Source organism: Lacerta agilis, chromosome 7 (assembly GCF_009819535.1).
Source record: "Lacerta agilis isolate rLacAgi1 chromosome 7, rLacAgi1.pri, whole genome shotgun sequence".
Classification (NCBI taxonomy): domain Eukaryota; kingdom Metazoa; phylum Chordata; class Lepidosauria; order Squamata; family Lacertidae; genus Lacerta; species Lacerta agilis.
The window spans coordinates 29,982,358-30,000,624 of NC_046318.1; the positions used below are offsets into that span (position 1 = coordinate 29,982,358).

At 41.6% G+C, this 18,267-nt stretch overlaps 1 protein-coding gene across 5 annotated transcripts in view; it reads right to left on the bottom strand.

Annotated features, from left to right (window-relative positions):
* Nucleotides 1–3,521: 3,521 nt before the first annotated feature.
* LOC117049776 (doublecortin domain-containing protein 2-like) overlaps nt 3,522–18,267 on the bottom strand; it is a 40,614-nt gene continuing 25,868 nt past the window's right edge. For 4 of the 5 annotated variants that reach the window (XM_033154695.1, XM_033154698.1, XM_033154699.1 and 1 more), the window contains 5 exons: nt 18,090–18,144; nt 17,304–17,454; nt 9,722–9,825; nt 5,073–5,366; nt 3,522–4,033 (listed from right to left, as the gene is read on the bottom strand). In XM_033154695.1, the coding sequence (XP_033010586.1) occupies nt 3,929–4,033; nt 5,073–5,366; nt 9,722–9,825; nt 17,304–17,454; nt 18,090–18,144 (709 nt within the window). In that variant the 3' untranslated portion in view covers nt 3,522–3,928. The remainder of the gene's footprint in view (nt 4,034–5,072; nt 5,367–9,721; nt 9,826–17,303; nt 17,455–18,089; nt 18,145–18,267) is intronic. The other variant, XM_033154700.1, reaches the window with a different exon arrangement.

The following is an 18,267-nucleotide window of genomic DNA, read 5'->3' on the forward strand; positions in this document are numbered from 1 at the left end:
GTAGTTTATCTCAAATTGTGTTACTGGGAATTTGGACTGAACCAAACGGGCACATATTGGAGTCAGCTAGATTCCTCCTCCTAAGATAGCATCACCAGACTGCTCTATTTTCCAGAGATAGAACAGCCTAATTGTGGATGTTATCACATAAGGAGAAGGCTGAATGCTGGGGCTGAAATTGAAAATGCAGGCCAGCCTAAGTATTTGGAGAATTAGCACCTGAAAGCAAATGCACAGAAACTTCAAGAGGTGGGCTACTCTCTGATCTCGAGGGTCAGATTCGATGGTGGTTGTTTGGTTGGTTGGTTGGTGGGGGCATTCTCACACAGCTTATTTAGATGCACCCTCATGCATTAACCCTCCCCTCCCACTGTCCTCTCTGCTGCAATCCTGCTCCCTCTTAGGAAACAAAAAAACTGTTCTATGGGGTAACCCATTCCCTACATGTAGCACCTCAAAGACTTACCAAATTTAATTGGGCATAAGCTTTCGTGGAGATGCATGTTTTCCTGAGTTACATGTACAAGGTGGAATGATGGGAATGTAAAGAAAAAGCTAGGTTAGAGGGAAATGAAATGCAGAAAAGAGCAAACAGTGATAATTACATATTTAACAGTGGTGATTCACAAAACGGTTTTTGATCTTTTGTGAATTATTAAGCGTGTAATTATCACTGTTGTCGTTTTCTGTATTTCATTTCTCTCTGATCTCACGCTTTCCTTTCAGTTCCCAATGACCGTCTCCCACGCAACTACGCATAAATGTACCCCACCTGCATCTCAGGAAACTGCACCATGCATCTGACGAAGTAGGCTATACCAATGGAAGGCTGACGATGGAGTCTGACTAAATTCCATCTGATAGGCTAAGTAAGATAGATGAAGAAAGATGGGGATCTATAGCTCAAGAATTGCAAGGGAACACTCGAGAGTTTAAATCTCAACTGGAAAAAAACAATTTAGCAATTTGTGGATTGCAGGACAGGGGATGTGGGTGGCGCTGTGGTTTAAACCACTGTGCCACTTGGACTTGCTGATCAGAAGGTCGGAGGTTCAAGGTCCCGTGATGGGGTGAGCTCCCGTTGCTCTGTCCCAGCTTCTGCCAACCTAGCAGTTTGAAAGCACACAGTGCAAGTAGATAAATTGGTACTGCTCCAGCGGGATGGTAAATGGCATTTCCGTGTGCTGCTCTGGCTTCGCCAGAAGCGGCTTAGTCATGCTGGCCACATGGCCCGGAAGAACTGTCTACGGAAGCGGACAAACGCCGGCTCCCTTGACCTGTAAAGCGAGATGAGCACCACAACCCCAGAGTTGTTCGCAACTGGACTTAACTGCCAGGGGTCCCTTTACCTTTACCTTTAGATTATTATTATTATAGATTGCAGGACAAATGTTTTCAATAAGCCAATTTGTGCCTCACTAACACACCAGATTTTACAATAGGGCAGACCAAAGCTATGATACTATGATAGCGTTGATACAGCAGTCAACTAGTCTCGCCGTTTTGAACATTATCAGCAAATAAATAAATAAATAAATAAATAAATAAATAAATAAATACTTTTAAAGAAGGATTGTCCCTTTAAGATATAAATATCCCTGGTGGATCGAACTGCCTCAACAATTCATATTTACACTTAAATCTTACTGAAGTCAAGTTGGCTTCTAAAATGTAGTTAAGAACATAGCTTGACCATAGCAGACTAGGGTTCCACTCAAACCTACATAATCATTCTGCGTCTTATCACTCAATTTCTCATTATTACACAGGTAAATTCATGGATCAACCTCTGTTGAAAATGTAGTGCATGAACTGGTTAGGTTGTATTAGAGATCCATCACTGAAGTCTAGTGTGTCATGGCTGTTTTCACATATGCAAGTCACTAAGTTGTAGCCATCAGATGATGAACATGCATGTATGAAGGTACCCCTATTGCTAAAAGAGCACCACACCCTGACCTGTCCAAAGACCATAAAAGCTGATTTAATGCAAAGAATCAATGATAATTTAATCAGATTATTTCTTTACAAAAGCTCAAAAATCTGTGGTTGTAGTCAGACTTATTTTACCACTGATGAAGGGAGGAATGGTGTCACAAGTGATCTGTTTATTCTGCTGATACTGTGATACAGGGAAGTGACAACATCCCAGGAATATATATTGTCACTTCCCTGTATGCTACTTACAAACTGCAACAGCAGGAATCTTCATGTAATGAAACTAGGTAATTTTAATAGCAATTTACTAGCTTTAATATATTCAAAGAACAAACCCTAAAATACACTAACATTTGTTTAATGTGTTGAAATATATTCAGGATAAAATATATAACTACAAAGAAACTGGTATCGCTAAGCCAAACAATGTTCAAGATTTTTTTTTAAGTAATTGTACTTAAAAAGTAATTTATCAGCAGCTACAAACCAAACTAAAGATTCAGCCTATTACAAAAAGGACGAGAGAGCTACATCAAGGGATGTAGCAAAACTTAAATGAACTACACATGGATTTATAGGGCAAACGTACCATCCACCTAACTTATGAAACATCACTTGAGCTATGTCTATTTACCATTAACATATCTGACCCAATACCGGAATATGCCTGTTTTCTCAAGACCTGCAAACTTAAGACAATGAGATGAGAACACAATTTTCTAGATGACGTTTAATTTTTAAGTAATTTTATTTTCTCCCATAAGTGTTATTAAACCATAATATTGTGATTGGTTAAATGTTTAGAATCAAAGATAAATTCTTTATAGAAATTTTGCCTGATTGATCCATTTATCCCTCATAGCTAGCCTGCTGGAGAGATACAGTGGTGCCCCGCTAGACGAAAATAATTCGTTCTGCGAAAATTTTCGTCTAGCGGGTTTTTCGTCTAGCGAAGCGGCAATGACAGCCGCGCTTTCACTAGACGGAAAAAAAAGACGAAAAATTTTCGTCTTGCGAGGCAGCCCCATAGACAAATTCGTCTTGCGGGGCAGCCTTCCGCTAGACGAATGCCTTCGTCTATCGAGTTTTCCGTCTAGCGAGGCATTCGTCTAGCGGGGCACCACTGTATGCCGGACACATTTTGGGTGGGATAATGAAGTACATTTACTTAGAAATAAGTAAAGTCAGTGGGGTTTTTGGCCAATATTGACGCAGATTTGGTAGGGTTGTTAACGCATGCTAACGTAGTGCAATGTAACTATTTGGTATTACTGAAACTATTAAAAGAAGTCCTTCATCTTGTGGTCACATTCTGTCACCCCATCCAGCTATCAGTTCCTGACATGGAAACTCTTGATCAACACATGGTATTCACCCACCTGCAGTAGCTTTCAATGGAAGAGAGGACATCTGCACATACATACCTTTAAATGAGTGTAACTGCCCATACACACAAGAGTCCATCTGCACAGCAGAGATAAATTTCCGTCCTGTTGTGACCCCACCACCACCAACACTCTCCATATCACAAAGTGAGACTCTGTCTTATACCCCTAAAGTAGATCCTGGAAACACACCACAGCTCATATACATAGAGATTTATTCAGCTATAAAAAAATATTACAAGCTCTCCATTTTAAATTCGCAAAAATATTCTTCAACTCTTCTAAACAAACATGGGTACACATTAGGCCTAGTTCAATATTCAACATTCTGCAATGGCAGTATTTATTCAATTAACACCTATGTTTCCCCTTAGAATTCACATTGGAGAAAGACCAAATCTGGGGACTATAATTCAATCTTCCTCTTAATTATTCATTTAATCATCTAAGTTCTGGTATACCACATTATCATGCCAGCGTTCAGTGGGTGGAACTCCACCATATTGTCACATTATAAATTAATAAAGCACACACACACAAAATTGCTTTGCACTCCAAATAGTAAATCCTTCATTATCTGGTAACCTATGTCCTTCAAAATATGTCTATGCTACTGCCGCATACTCATTGGTTTGTTCGTTTTTTTCACTCTCCTGTGGGCTGGTGATGGTGACTCTTGGAGCTGAGGTTTTCTCATAATTGGAATCATCCTAGACAGAGAGAAAGGGGGGGGGACCATATTTTAACTTGTCATATGGCAGAGATTTTTCATTTGTATGTGTTGATGTGATTGAGCAGAGCCTGCATGACCAGGACCCATCAAGCCAAGTGCAGACCCATAGCCATGTGAGATGGTTGGAAACTCTCCTTCTTTTGCTGTGAAGGTTTATCAAACCCCTTGTAGGCCACCACAAAGGGCTGGCTGGTGAACTATGTTTGGCTTGATGGGCCACAAGGTATTCAGTTGAGCAATAAGGCAACTAGCCTATAATGTGCTTGAATAAAAACAACAACAACAACTGAATTCTTCGTACTATGTATGAAACAAGTAGTTTTAGAAACCATTAAATGATAACAAGTGGATAAGCCAGCATCCTAGTTAGCTTCTTTAATGTGCAAGGAAAAAAGTGAAGAGGACAACTGGGAAACAAAAAAAAAAAAAAAAAAAAGCAGCGTGATTATACAAGCTAATTCATCCCAGCCTAACTTTTTATTTAACCAATGAAAGTGGCTTAAGTTTTTTCTTGCTTTAGGTACAAAGCAATCCAGCACAAGTTACTCTCCAACTCTGGGAAATTTCATGGTGGCAGCTTGTGGTGCTTGAAACCAGGTTTTGTAGTGTAGACAAAGTATGTGGTTTCCAGATGCGCAATTCACTGAGTCCACACCATCAAAGTGATCATGAACTTGGCTTGGCACATCAGCTCTGGATACTGCAAAAACACTGCAGTCAGTTTTCCAAGTAACCTCTGAAAACGAAGTCAGAGTGCACAGAAGATTGGTGGCCGGCAAATGTAAGGGTTGCAACATTATCACAATATTAGTGTCGATGCAACATGTGAATGCATTACCACGGGGATCACCCAGTATGACATTATATACCATCCTCATATAAAAGGTTGCAAAGGGACAAGAAGAGCTGCTCCAAAGCTGAAAATCCAGGTATGGAGTATGCTGGCTGCAAACAGACCTATTGTTAGAGAAGAAAAATGGAAGCAGTAGCACATTGAAAGAGCAAAGACATGTTACCTGGGTTTGATCATCAGTACCTTCTTTTGTTTCTTCTTCATGACGATTGTGATCCATCTGTTCACCATTTTCCTCATTTGTTCCCCCATGCGCATGACTGCTAGGCTCATCTTGGTTCTGCCCTTGCTGCTCATCATCACAATGGCCATTCAGATTCTCTTCTGTTCCATTGATGGCCTCCCCTGTTTCTCCACTCTGATCCACCTCCCCATTCATAGCTGAATAGTTTTCTTGATGCCGAGCTTTATGTTCCGGTGCCATGGTCTCTTCCTCATCCACAGTTTCCGCTGGCCGCTAGTAAACCCAAAAACCCAAACTGTGTTATGCTCAGCTCTTTTGATTAATATATAAAGAACATATATGAGATTCACAGACAAGCCAGGGTAAAGCTACTGTAACAAGAGGAACTGTGCTCCGAACTGTGATACAGCACAAGCATCTCTACAATCACAGCACCATGCTGCTTCAACAATCTTATTCTGGTATAAGGGAGGTAGGCCTCTGAAAACCAGATACTGGTGGCAAACTACAGGGGAGTCTTGTGAGCTCCCCAGCTGCAACTAACTGGACACTGTTGGGTCCAAACTGCTGGATTAGGTTGATCTTTGGCCCAATCCAGAAGGTATTTTCTTATACCCTGAAACAACAAATCTGTTCCACAGACCACATGGGAAGCTCCTTTGAAATTAAAGGGAGGCTAAAAAGCATCATATGATAACAGCATGGATAATGCCATAAAAAGCATTAAGGTAAGGTAAGGTAAGGTAAGGTAAGATAAGATTTCTTTATTGTCATTGTACAAGTACAGCGTTGTACAAGTGCAACAAAATTGGATGCCATCCCATTAAAACAAAACAAAAAACAGCACACAAAAACAGAAAAACACGTTGTCAGTCACACATTCACATACGTACACACCCATCACAACTCTCCAAGGTCATATTATCTGGTTACAGCATTTAAGATGGTTATAGCTCTTGGGTAGAAACTATTCTTCAATCTATTTATTCTTGATCTAATTGTTCTATATCTCTTGCCCGAAGGCAAATATCCAGCTGAGCAAGCAATCCCTTGGATATTAAGTAGCTCCTTATATCCTGACCAAGATTATTCCAATTTAATAATTTCAGGCAGCACAATCATGCCTTGACAATACACACGGGACATAGCTGAACCTATTTTATAACCACCCAATAATTCAACCAAGCAGCCAGCCTGTTTTTGTATTTGTACTGTTTTCTGGATTTTTGCCTCTATTCTCAAGCAACCCAATTTTTTCAGATTCCGAAAATCAGCTCAGATAAGCCCGTCTATAACAGAATGCAGTTAAATCACAGTCTGAAAGTAACCCCAGTGCAAAACGTGGGAAAGCACTGTTTGAATAAAAAGCACCTTTTAAAAGCATATTTTCAAAAGTACCGGTAGCTAGGCACTGACTATGGATATTACCTATTGCCGTTCAGACAAAAGAGAAAAAACTAGATCCTAACAGGCACACACAGCAAGGTATAAATACAACTTCAGAGAGCACTTAGGCTTGAAGAAATGAGCAATGCTTAAATACCGCTGCCATTTCCCATGAGCAATGATTTGTTATATATCCCAAATGTTTTACAAAGCAAAGCAAAACTCAAAACATTTTGTTCCCTAACCAGCTAGGGTTGCTAAGTGACAATGGAGCACCCCTGTTTACAAAATTTAAACATTTTAAAAAGGGGAAAGAAATAGTTGCTTCTGCGCTGGATTCAGCCTGATTGGTTTTCACTGCAAAGAGACATGTGCATTTGTAATTGTGTACGTTTTAACTCGGTCCAACTGTAAATTTGAAATTTTGATTTCAGGAGCTAAATATTATGGTTGTAAGTTGCTTTGGGTTACCCTGGGCAACATAAGGCGGCTGGCAATTTAAATAAATAAATAAATAAATTTTATTTTGAAATGTGGTAATATCTGAGCACCAACATAAGCATGAATCTTTAAGATACAAGTCAGATTTCAAAGGTCTCAATGGGCTGAGTCCAAAGAGGTCACAGCACAATCAAAAGAAATTCCACTAATGCAAGATAATTTCCCCTCGCTCTCCTACCCTCCCATGTGCCCCCTGCATCCCTTCAATCCGCTCCAGAGGGTTGGGGGGAAACCCCAGAGCAGGGGCAGGCACAGAAAGGAAGGAGACTTCTGTTGCACAAACAGACATTTTCCCACTTGTGCAATGACTCCATTGAATACAAACCCATTATAATTTATTGGTTGAGATGCAGTTTATTAACAAAACATTTACATTGCCAGCATAAGCACAGTGAGTAGCCAAAGGTTCCTCTGCAAGGAACAACCAGTTAGCAGTAGGGACAACTCTTCTACAATTTTGTACCTCTCCTTAAGTGGCCCCACTCTGAATCAGGCCAGCCAAGACCAGCATTATTGGGGTACCATCAATCCCACTCATCCCTGGGCAGCATCCAGCCCTCCTTTCATCTAGACAGTGTTATAAATGGACAGAAAACAAGTCTATTGATTACTTTACTTTATACCATTTACAGTGGTGCTTCGGTTTTTGAATATCTCCATTGACAAACATTTCGGTTTTCGAACATTTCAGAAATCGAACCATCTTCCAGAATGGATTACTTTCGAAAACCGAGGTACCACTGTAGTTACTCTGCAGGACTTCCTAGCAATCCATCAGAAAGCACTTTATATGCTTGAACAACAAGTGCCTTTCTTATCTGGTGTCACTTGAGAACTAACGTTTCTTTTCTGATTGCAAAATTAAATTAGAATTTTGAACCAGAGACCTGCCAAACATCATGGGTAGGAAAGCCATTAAGAGGCATTAAACATGAATGCCGAGGGCCTTCTGGCGGTTCCCTCACTGCGAGAAGCCAAGTTACAGGGAACCAGGCAGAGGGCCTTCTCGGTAGTGGCACCTGCCCTGTGGAACACCCTCCCACCAGATGTCAAAGAGAAAACAACTACCAGACTTTTAGAAGACATCTGAAAGCAGCCTTGTTTAGGGAAGCTTTTAATGTTTAATATATTATTGTATTTTAACATTCTGTTGGAAGCCACCCAGGGTGGCTGGGGAAACCCAGCCAGATGGGCGGGGTATATTATTATTATTATTATTATTATTATTAGCACAAGAATCCAGAGGATAGGGCTCACTCATGATACTGTGACTAATAACAAAAGCACTTCCATCAAGTGGTATTTCTCAGATGCCAGTTTCAAAACTTGAATCAATGTAGACATCCATTTTTCCTCTAGAAGGAAGACTAGCCTGGTGTCCTTGGAGGCTTTAAGTAGAGGTTGAATGGCCAACTGTCATGTATGATCTAGTTGAGATTCCTGTACTGCAGGGCGATGGACTAGATGCCCCTTCCAATTCTACAACTCTATGATTCTATTATTCCTCTGGCCCTGTTGCTGCCGCCACACCAATTTCCCTCTGATTTACTGCTACCATTGACACCATCACCACTTTTTCTAGTCTAACAAAAATGATATGGATTCCCAGCAGCTGCATGTATACACAAACAAACAAACACCAGGTTTGAAACACTTGATAAACCATAATGAAAAGCTGCCATGAAATTCAAAAGCTTCAAACCTATTAACACCTTCAAGATTCCCATGATATCGGTCCAATGCATCATCAATAAAGCAATAATAAAGAGGCCAACAATAATAGCTCTTCTTTTATTACATCCCACGCACTCTAGAGACCTATTCCACAAATGGTGCTGCTGCCTTAAACAAATGACTGTGGGATTTAACTAATCATAGTTTCAGGCTCCTATGATTTTCATCATTATATTGCTTCATGCTTGTAATCTGGCCGAGGATTACCTCATTCTCCATTGCAAAGATTGAAAGATACCCATCCTGAACATGACAGCATTTATCCTGTTACAGGTGGGTAGCCGTGTTGGTCTGCCATAGTCAAAACAAAATCGAAAATTCTTTCTAGTAGCACCTTAGAGACCAACTGAGTTTGTTCCTGGTATGAGCTTTCGTGTGCATGCACACTTCTTAGTGTGCATGCACACGAAAGCTCATACCAGGAACAAACTCAGTTGGTCTCTAAGGTGCTACTAGAAAGAATTTTCGATTTTGTTTTGAGCATTTATCCTGTTATTATTCATTCTATTGACTTCACGCACATAGTTCAATTCCTTACAAAATTTGATAGGGAGTGGTTTATTTGAAACTTGAGGGCCGTAATACTATTTGTATCCAGAACAGTTCAAATGCAAAACAGAAACATTTTGCATAAATCTAATGCTGGTTTGCACTTTTTGCAGTTTATTTTATACCCATCCCTGTGGCCGGTATGAAAGTTGTAGTACTCAATAGCTAATCTTTTGCTTTAATAGTACATTGCTGCAATATTCAATGACCATTATTGAATAAGGTTCTAAAAAGGTTACAGAAAACAGAAAATGGAACTTAGGTATTCCAATGCCGGCCAAATTCAAAGGTCTGTGTTCCTTCATTGATGGCAGTCTTAGTACATTAGCCAATGAAACAGTTTACCAATAACAGAAAAAGTATGGATATGACAGCAATGGAAAGCCAGAGATATGAGCCACAACTTTACGGCAAACTTATTTTCATTACGAGTCACTTGTTCAAAGCTTGCAGCCTACCTGGTCAAGTGGGACCTCAGTTTGAGTGTCTTCATCTTCCTGGACTTCCACAGCCCCCCTCATTTCTGATCGCTTTTTGCCAGCCTTGTAAACTCCTTCCTCCTCTGAAATTGGAAAGAAGCAGAGTCCAACTGTGACACTGTGTGGTAAAGTTAGTGAACTGCACCCAAGGACAGCCTGGAAAAGGTTTCTCATTCTTCACAGGTGTTTACTCTTACAGATTTAAGGCATGCACCCGTCAGTTTTGCTCTTGCTTTATAAGAGCACCAGCATTCTTACATGGAAAGAGAAAAAAATAACCACTGGAAGGAATTCAATGTTGTCCTCTTCTAATTGCTCCATCACCACAAGCATTATTGCTTGCCGGATGGAACAATTCCCCCCTCTTCCCCCCCCCATGCACTGTTCTGAGAGTTCTCCTGACCCCCCGGAGAAGATTTGGGGGTGCCACAGGGGCACACAGAAGAGGAGGAGAGAAAGCCCTCTTGTGCTAGTGAGAGCCTTTGCACGAGCTTTCCACTAGCACGCTGGGTTAGTTGAATCTGGGCTTTAGGCTAATGCTTTGTCAAAAGTTGCACTAGCTCAGTTCTGAGCTTCAAAGCAACTAAATATCAAACACGCTTATAAAGGAAAACATAGCACACACGTTTTACAAAAGAGATGTTAACAAAACCCTCAAGTTGTTTTTTGTCAACAAAGCTTTACTCATTAGATTTCTTTCAGCACGGATAACAACTGGTACTTTGCTATGTTCACCGTGGTTTAAGACAGTTATTAGGAAAATCTGTCGAGAACTACTCAAAATCAATTTCATTTATTTCAAGTGAAAAGAAATTGTATGTTATTATTACATGTTTTTTATAGATTCAAATAATTATTAAATCACAGAAATGGGATAACTATAATATTACATAGCATGGTGGAGAAGAAGGAAGCAATAAATGTGTCACCAACCCAAACCTGGCTAACCCAAGTTTAGAAAGGAGATGTATTCGCAAATAGGAACACTGATACATTTTGTTTCTGGCTTTTGAACACAGTGGAAAAACATTAGAGGGCCTTCTCAGCGGCTGCACACAATCTGCAACTCCCTTTTCAGAGAGACATACTAGCAGTTCATGCAACTTTCCACATTTTTTCAACTGGTTTTTTAAGTTGGCTTGCCATGCATTTCTGCCTTTTGAATTAAATATTCCTGAATGTAAAGTTTTAAACATGCTGGGGAAGACAACATGCAAATAGTAGAATAATTTTATATACTGCCTCACTCTATCCTGTGGGGAAAAATCAGATGGCTGTATTAATCACCTGCTACAAAACCCAAGGCAGTAGCCCAAACAAGGGATAGTCTAAGCATAGAAGAGGAGAAAGGGTGGAACTTGGCTGCAGATGTGGAAGCAGCAGCTGGAAATCAGCAAACAGGACTGCCCAGCACCTTTCTGCTAGAGTCCTGTGAGTGCAGAGAGCATGGGAACATGGAAAGAACCATTTGGAAGCTGGAGTATAGCACAGCTTCCTATGCTAATGTCTGGTGGGGGCGGGGGGGGGGGAGACTTTGGACTCCTGTGTCTCTGAAACTGCTGAAAGACATTTCTCTGCTTTATCCAGCTCAGTATCTCCATTCCGATTGACAGAACCTCGTTGATACACTTTGATAAACAAGAAAACTACACGACTATATTAAATAGCAAATGAGTTATAAATTCCAACAACTAATAAGAAATCAATATACTTTAAATAATAAAACACAGAAAATTAATGTTTCCTGCATACGTTCCCATCCTAGGCAGCAGCCCTAACAATAAAAAAAATTATTGCAGCACAAATGGTAGTATTATGCATAGCCATTTAATACATTTCAAATTTGAAGCTGATTGAAGTTCAGCATTAGGGAGAAAATAATCATGGTAATAACAGTCTGCCCTGAATATTTTATGGAAATCGGGGGCATTTACAGAGCTGTAAGCTCTGTATCTAAGTTAATGTAACTACAAAAATTTTTTAATGTCATTTACCAGATGCTGCCTCATAAAGCAACAAAACAAAACAAAACAATAATAAATGCATTGTTCATTACATCCAACAAATACCCAAAAGGGATGGAGAGGGTGCGAGATTGTTTTCTAATCTTCACCGAAACCAAAAACCAAAAAAACTGGCATTGTTGCAGGAATCCATTTTAAAATGTCTCAAGAGAAATCTCTCAAATCTCTCAAGGGAATCTCTCAAGGGAATTCTCTCAAGGGAAGGGAACATTTTTGTGTCCAAAACAGCGGCCTCTGCTATGTTCTCTCACAGAAAACAGGAGGAGGAAGAGGCATATTTTAAGGGGCAACATAACAGAAATGAAATAAAAACTGATGACAAGGAAGCAGAACCATTTTCAAAATCCATTTCCTGATAACAATGAGCTCAATGCATTCTGCCATAGGCATGGCACTCACACACACAATCAGTAACAATCAAGCCCTATGTACATTTACTCAGAAGTTCCATGGAGTTTAATGAGTCTTAACAGCCAAGATTAGAGACAGGAAGTTATGTTGCTGTTGTTATATAAAAGTGTGAATTATTGTTGAACTGGTAATATGGAATGTGAGCTGGTATAGAAGACACATGGCACAGCTGAGTTGACATAGGCAAGCCTGGCGTAAATGAGGCATGGCCTCTCTGCTTATATGTTAATGAAGGATTAGAGAAATTGAGTAATCCTAAAGGGACAAGTTAGGGACACGGGTGGTGCTGTGGGTTAAACCACAGAGCCTAGGGCTTGCTGATCAGAAGGTCGGCGGTTCAAATCCCTGCCACGGGGTGAGCTCCCATTGCTCGGTCCCAGCTCCTGCCCACCTAGCAGTTCGAAAGCACATCAAAGTGCCAGTAGATAAATAGGTACCTCTCCGGTGGGAAGGTAAACGGCGTTTCTGTGCGCTGCTCTGGTTCGCCAGAAGCGGCTTAGTCATGCTGGCCACATGACCCGGAAGCTGTACGCCGGTTCCCTCAGCCAGCAACGTGAGATGAGTGCCGCAACCCTAGAGTTGGACACGACTGAACCTAATGGTCAGGGGTCCCTTTACTTTTTAAGGTTGACTGTTAATCACTTTTGCATATCTTTAAAAGTCATGATCAAGCCTACTCCAATATTTTATCCCTTCTCTCCATTCTGGATAGCAGGACAAGGGACAAGTTACATTTTAAAAAGAAGTTTTAATTAAAAAGGCTCAGTGGTAAACCAGCCCACATATTTCAACTTCAGAAAAACGGTTCAAAGGAATGCAGGATTCAGTTAATTTAAAACTTCTGCACAACATTATACTTAACATTTCCCAGCTAAATTCAATAGGTGCCTACATGATTAATTTTGAAGCACCAATTAATTTATGTTCACTCAAGTTGTTGCTGGCATTTAATTAGAGTTTAGCTTTGCAGATAAAGTCGCTCAGATTCAGGAAGAGGTAGACTCCACCGTGAGAGCAGGGCCAGGGCAGGAGAGTGCTAGAGTCCTGTCTAGTCAAGTTGTGTGGGATCAATTCCAGTCTGTTACCTCCGAGGATGTGGACAGGCTGCTTTGATGAGTGAAACCAACCACCTGTCTCCTTGATCCTTGCCCATCCTTGCTTATAAAAGCTAGCCGGGAAGGGCTGGGCGATGGGCTTCATGGGGTGGTGAATGCTTCTCTCTGTGAGGGAGCCTTCCCAGACCCGCTGAAAGAGGCGGTTATTAAACCGCTTCTTTAAAAACCATCTTTAGATGTGGCCAATATGGCCAACTATCGCCCAGTCTCAAATCTTCCATTCTTGGGCAAGGTGATTGAGTGAGTGGTTGCTGAACAACTCCAGGCACGCCTGGAAGAAGCGGACCATTTGGATCCCTTCCAGACGGGATTCAGACCTCATCATGGGACTGAAACTGCCTTGGTCGCACTGGTCAATGATCTCCGGCGGGCTAGGAACAAAGGTGAGAGCTGTTTCCTAGTTCTACTGGATCTCTCAGTGGCTTTTGACACCATCGACCATAACATCCTTCTGGACCGTCTAGAGGGGTTGGGAGCTGGGGGCACTGTTATACAGTGGTTCCGCTCCTTCCTCCTGGGCCGTGTTCAGAAAGTGGTGGTGGGGGATGAGTGTTCAGACCCCTGGGCTCTCACTTGTGGGGTACCTCAGGGTTCTGTCCTCTCCCTCATGTTTTTCAACATCTACATGCAGTCGCTAGGAGAGATCATCAGGGGGTTTGGGCTGGGTGTTCATCAATATGTGGATGATACCCAGCTCTACCTCTCTTTCAAATCAGAACCAGTGAAGGTGTTGAAGGTCCTGTGTGAGTGTCTGGAGGCGGTTGGAGGATGGATGGCAGCTAACAGATTGAGGTTGAATCCTGACAAGACAGAAGTACTGTTCTTGGGGGACAGGGGGCGGACAGGTGTAGAGGACTCCCTGGTCCTGAATGGGGTAACTGGAGGACCAGGTACGCAGCCTGGGAGTCATTTTGGACTCACAGCTGTCTATGGAGGCGCAGGTTAATTTTGTGTCCAGGGCAGCTGTCTACCATCTGGTACGCAGGCTGAGACCCTACCTGCCTGCGGACTGTCTCACCAGAGTGGTGCATGCTCTAGTTATCTCTCGCTTGGATTACTGCAATGCGCTCTATGTGGGGCTACCTTTGAAGGTGAAGGGAAGCTTTTAATGTTTAATAGATTATTGTATTTTAACATTCTGTTGGAAGCCGCCCAGGGTGGCTGGGGAAACCCAGCCGGGTGGGCAGGGTATAAATAATAAATTGTTATTGTTATTGTTATTTCACGTTCTTTATCTTTGTTGTTGTTGGCTGCTGAATTTGCTTTTGCTTTTTAGCTCAGGGGATTGGAGGTCATCATTGTAGTAGATTATTTTATTGTTTCATATGAGTTGCCTCGCAGGCCTAGATGTGGTATGAAGGCAGGGGATTAACATCTTAAAAGAATTTTTTATTCATACCATGAATTTTCCAATCTCCCACATTGCTCCTCCCTAGTAATGTGTGGTAAAAACTTACCATGACCTCTGTTTTAGTATTACATCTAAACCAGGGATTGAGATTTGTTTCACGCAAAAGAAAACACCATTTGTAAGACAACAACAATCCTTACCTTACTGGCCACAGTTGCTTGAACCAAAACAAAACAATATCCCTGGTTCAGAAGCAACTGTGGTTTGTTTCTTAGTAAACCATTAATTGTAGTTTACTGTGATGTGTGAACTGGGCCATAGGAATTCTTTATGTGCACAGCAGGGATGGGGAACCTGTGGCCCTCCAGGTGTTGCTGGACTACCATTCCCATAATCCCTGAGGCATTGGCTATGCTGGCTGGGGCTGATGGGAGTTGGAGTCCAACAACATCTAGAAGACCACATGGTCCTCATCCCTGGTGTTCAGGACTGCAGGGCCTGTGTTAAATTATGGAATGTTCAGAAGTAGCAGAAACACTCATGACTCAAGAATATATACAACTACCTATTAATTCAGCTTCAGGACAATGCTTGTAACATTTTGGCAAAAAAAAACTTCTGAACTGCTGCATGGGCGTACCCAGGGGGGCAGCTGCCCCCCCCCCAGAAGAAAAAAAAAAAAAATTTAAATGGTTATCGGCAGCCTAAAAGGAAAAAAAAAGCTCTCCTCCTGAAAAAAGCTCAACGACTGGTCTCTCTCCCCCTCCCAAAATGTCAATAACCATTGAGCTCTTGCCCTCTTGATGAGGCACAGTTGGCCACTGTGTGTGTGTGTGTGTGTGTGTTGTGCCGGCTGTTTCCCCCTCCCTCATGCCGACAAAGAGCTGGCGTGCCTATCAGAGACCGGATCCTAGCCTGCACCCTGCTTGGTCAAATGGGGATGCAGGCTGAGACTTGGGCAGTGTCAGGGGGCGAATCCGAGGGCTAACCATGGTCTTAGCCTGGGTTCTCATCCTTCCTCGTCTGCCTGCTTTTTGTATCCACGCTACATCGTGCTGGCAAGAGAGGAACAGTTTCTGAATTTGCCGGGATTCATCGTTGCAAGGGAGCTTGGAAAACTGAGTTCCCTTGCATGGTGAGTAGTTCCTTTGCAAGGACTGAGGATCCTGGGAAACTGAGTTTTTCAGCCATTTGGGGCTTTCTGTTTGGGGGGGAAAGTTTTTCTGTTTTTTGAAGCTGATTTTGTTTTTTGAAGCTGTTTTTGATTTTCAACCTGAACGACCATGGCTTGCCCCCCCCCCCTAGTTTTGATCCTGGGTACGCCCCTGAACTGCTGCCCTGATGAAGGTGCAATACACACCATAGTCTCTGCAGCAATTGACCAATTTGGATTCTTCATTGTTCTCTTTCCTCTGTTAAGTGTATAGTAACAGAACTGCCGACAAAGGTCTGTATAGTTAAAGCTATGGTTTTCCCAGTAGTAATGTATGGAAGTGAGAGCTGGACCATAAAGTAGGCTGATCGCCGAAGAATTGATGCTTTTGAATTATGAGAGTCCCATGGACTGCAAAAAGATCAAACATATCCATCCTTAAAGAAATCAGCCCTGAGTGCTCACTGGAAGGGCAGATCCTGAAGTTGAGACTCCAATACTTTGGCCACCTCATGAGAAGAGAAGACTCCCTGGAAAAGACCCTGGTGTTGGGAAAGATGGAGGGCACAAGGAGAAGGGGACGACAGAGGATGAGATGGTTGGACAGTGTTCTCGAAGCGACTGGCATGAGTTTGGCCAAATTGCGGGAGGCAGTGGAGGATAGGGGTGCCTGGCGTGCTCTGGTCCATGGGGTCACGAAGAGTCGGACACGACTGAACGACTGAACAACAACAACAGAACTAGATGACTAGGAAAGTGGCATGTGGCCTTCACAGAAGACAGGATCTTGTCAGCACAAATTAATCTTGGATGCTATGATCTCCATGGAGTATGGATTCATTTTACTCAAGATATAATCCATCTTTCTTTCTCTTTCTCTTTTGGAAAAAGTGAACCAAGGCTGGGAATATACCCTACAGATTCTTAGGCTGTGATAGATAGATAGATAGATAGATAGATAGATAGATAGATAGATAGATAGAGATAGTTTAACTCTATTATGTATTTTTTTGCCCCTTAAAAGAGTTTAGTGAGAAACTGGTTTCATTCCAAAGATAAAAGCTCACTGAGGATTGATTATTTCTGCATTACCCTGCTGTATGTCCATTTGAAAACAGATGTAGGCAGCCCCAGGTATGGAGGTGGTACCCGCACCTGCACAATGACATTGCAGTGTGCATATACCAGGACTGCAATCACCACTTCCGCCTTCATTTACCTGGGGCATGTGCAAGAAGCAAAATATGTGAACAGATTTAAAATGAGAAACAACCCCTGTCCTTGCCCAACGGGGTGTATTTCATGGATAGGCTTTCCTGACAGTCTGGGGAAAAAACATTCAAATATATATAAGTTAAGAGGGCCATGTCTGGAAACAGTAAACTTTAGCAAAATTCATACTAGCTCATGACAAAAGCACAAGAGTCACAAATAGTAATGGCAGCCAAACTTTAAGATTTAGCCACTGTTCTTGTTACTCCTCAAAATAGTGTCTTCAGGTACTTACCATTATCTGGGGGAACATGAGATCTGGTCACTGCTTTTACATTTTCTTTTGATTTAGCAGGTTTTTTAATATCTTGATTCTGTACGTGCTTTTCCTTTCTCTTCGGAGGTTGAGGAGAGGACACTGTTTCTGCTGTGTCAGTAGATTTGGACTGATGGTTCCATCACAAAAAAGGAGAAGGAGACTATTTAATTTGGGAAAACTTAAAACGGAACTTTACATAGGCTGCAATCCTATATAGCAGGAATGTCCCCCCCCCAAAAAAAAAATCTCAGCAATTCTGCCTTCCTAAAAAAAGCTCAACAACTTTGGTAGATCACCGTCAGTTTTTTTTGTAGTGGGAATAGATCACAGTCTCTTGAAAGTTGGACGTGCCTGATATATACACACCTATGGACCTGAAAGTAAGCCCCCACTGATTTCAATGGGGCTTACTTTTAACAAGACATTAACAGGATTGCACTGCAAGCATCCTTTTCAAGTGCACATATACAAAATCTGTTTTATTATCAATATTCCCAAACTGGAATCTTGCCAAGAGCATGCTTTGGATTTAATGTAGGAAAGTAATATATTTGATGGCAGAGGCATTATTTCATACAATTTTGCAGGTGACAAACATGCAAAGGAAATAAGAAGCTCAAGTCTCTTAAAGTTATTCTCTTTGTACTTTTCTTTAATATCCAAAGAATGCTTGTGTAGACCCACAACAGAAAATGGCATCCTATCCGATAAAGTTAAACAAGCTGCTTAACCATGAAACATATATTACTTCTGGATACTTACACTCCCCTTAGACTTTCCAGATCCACCAATAGGAGGTAGTGAAGATGATTTTGCGCTGCAGGAAACAATTATGGTATTTCAGGTTTAAAACACTTGGAATGTTCTCAACATCATGAATTATTATGCTGAAACAGCCAACAAACATAATGTCTTTATAAGGGTGCTTCTAGACAGTCAC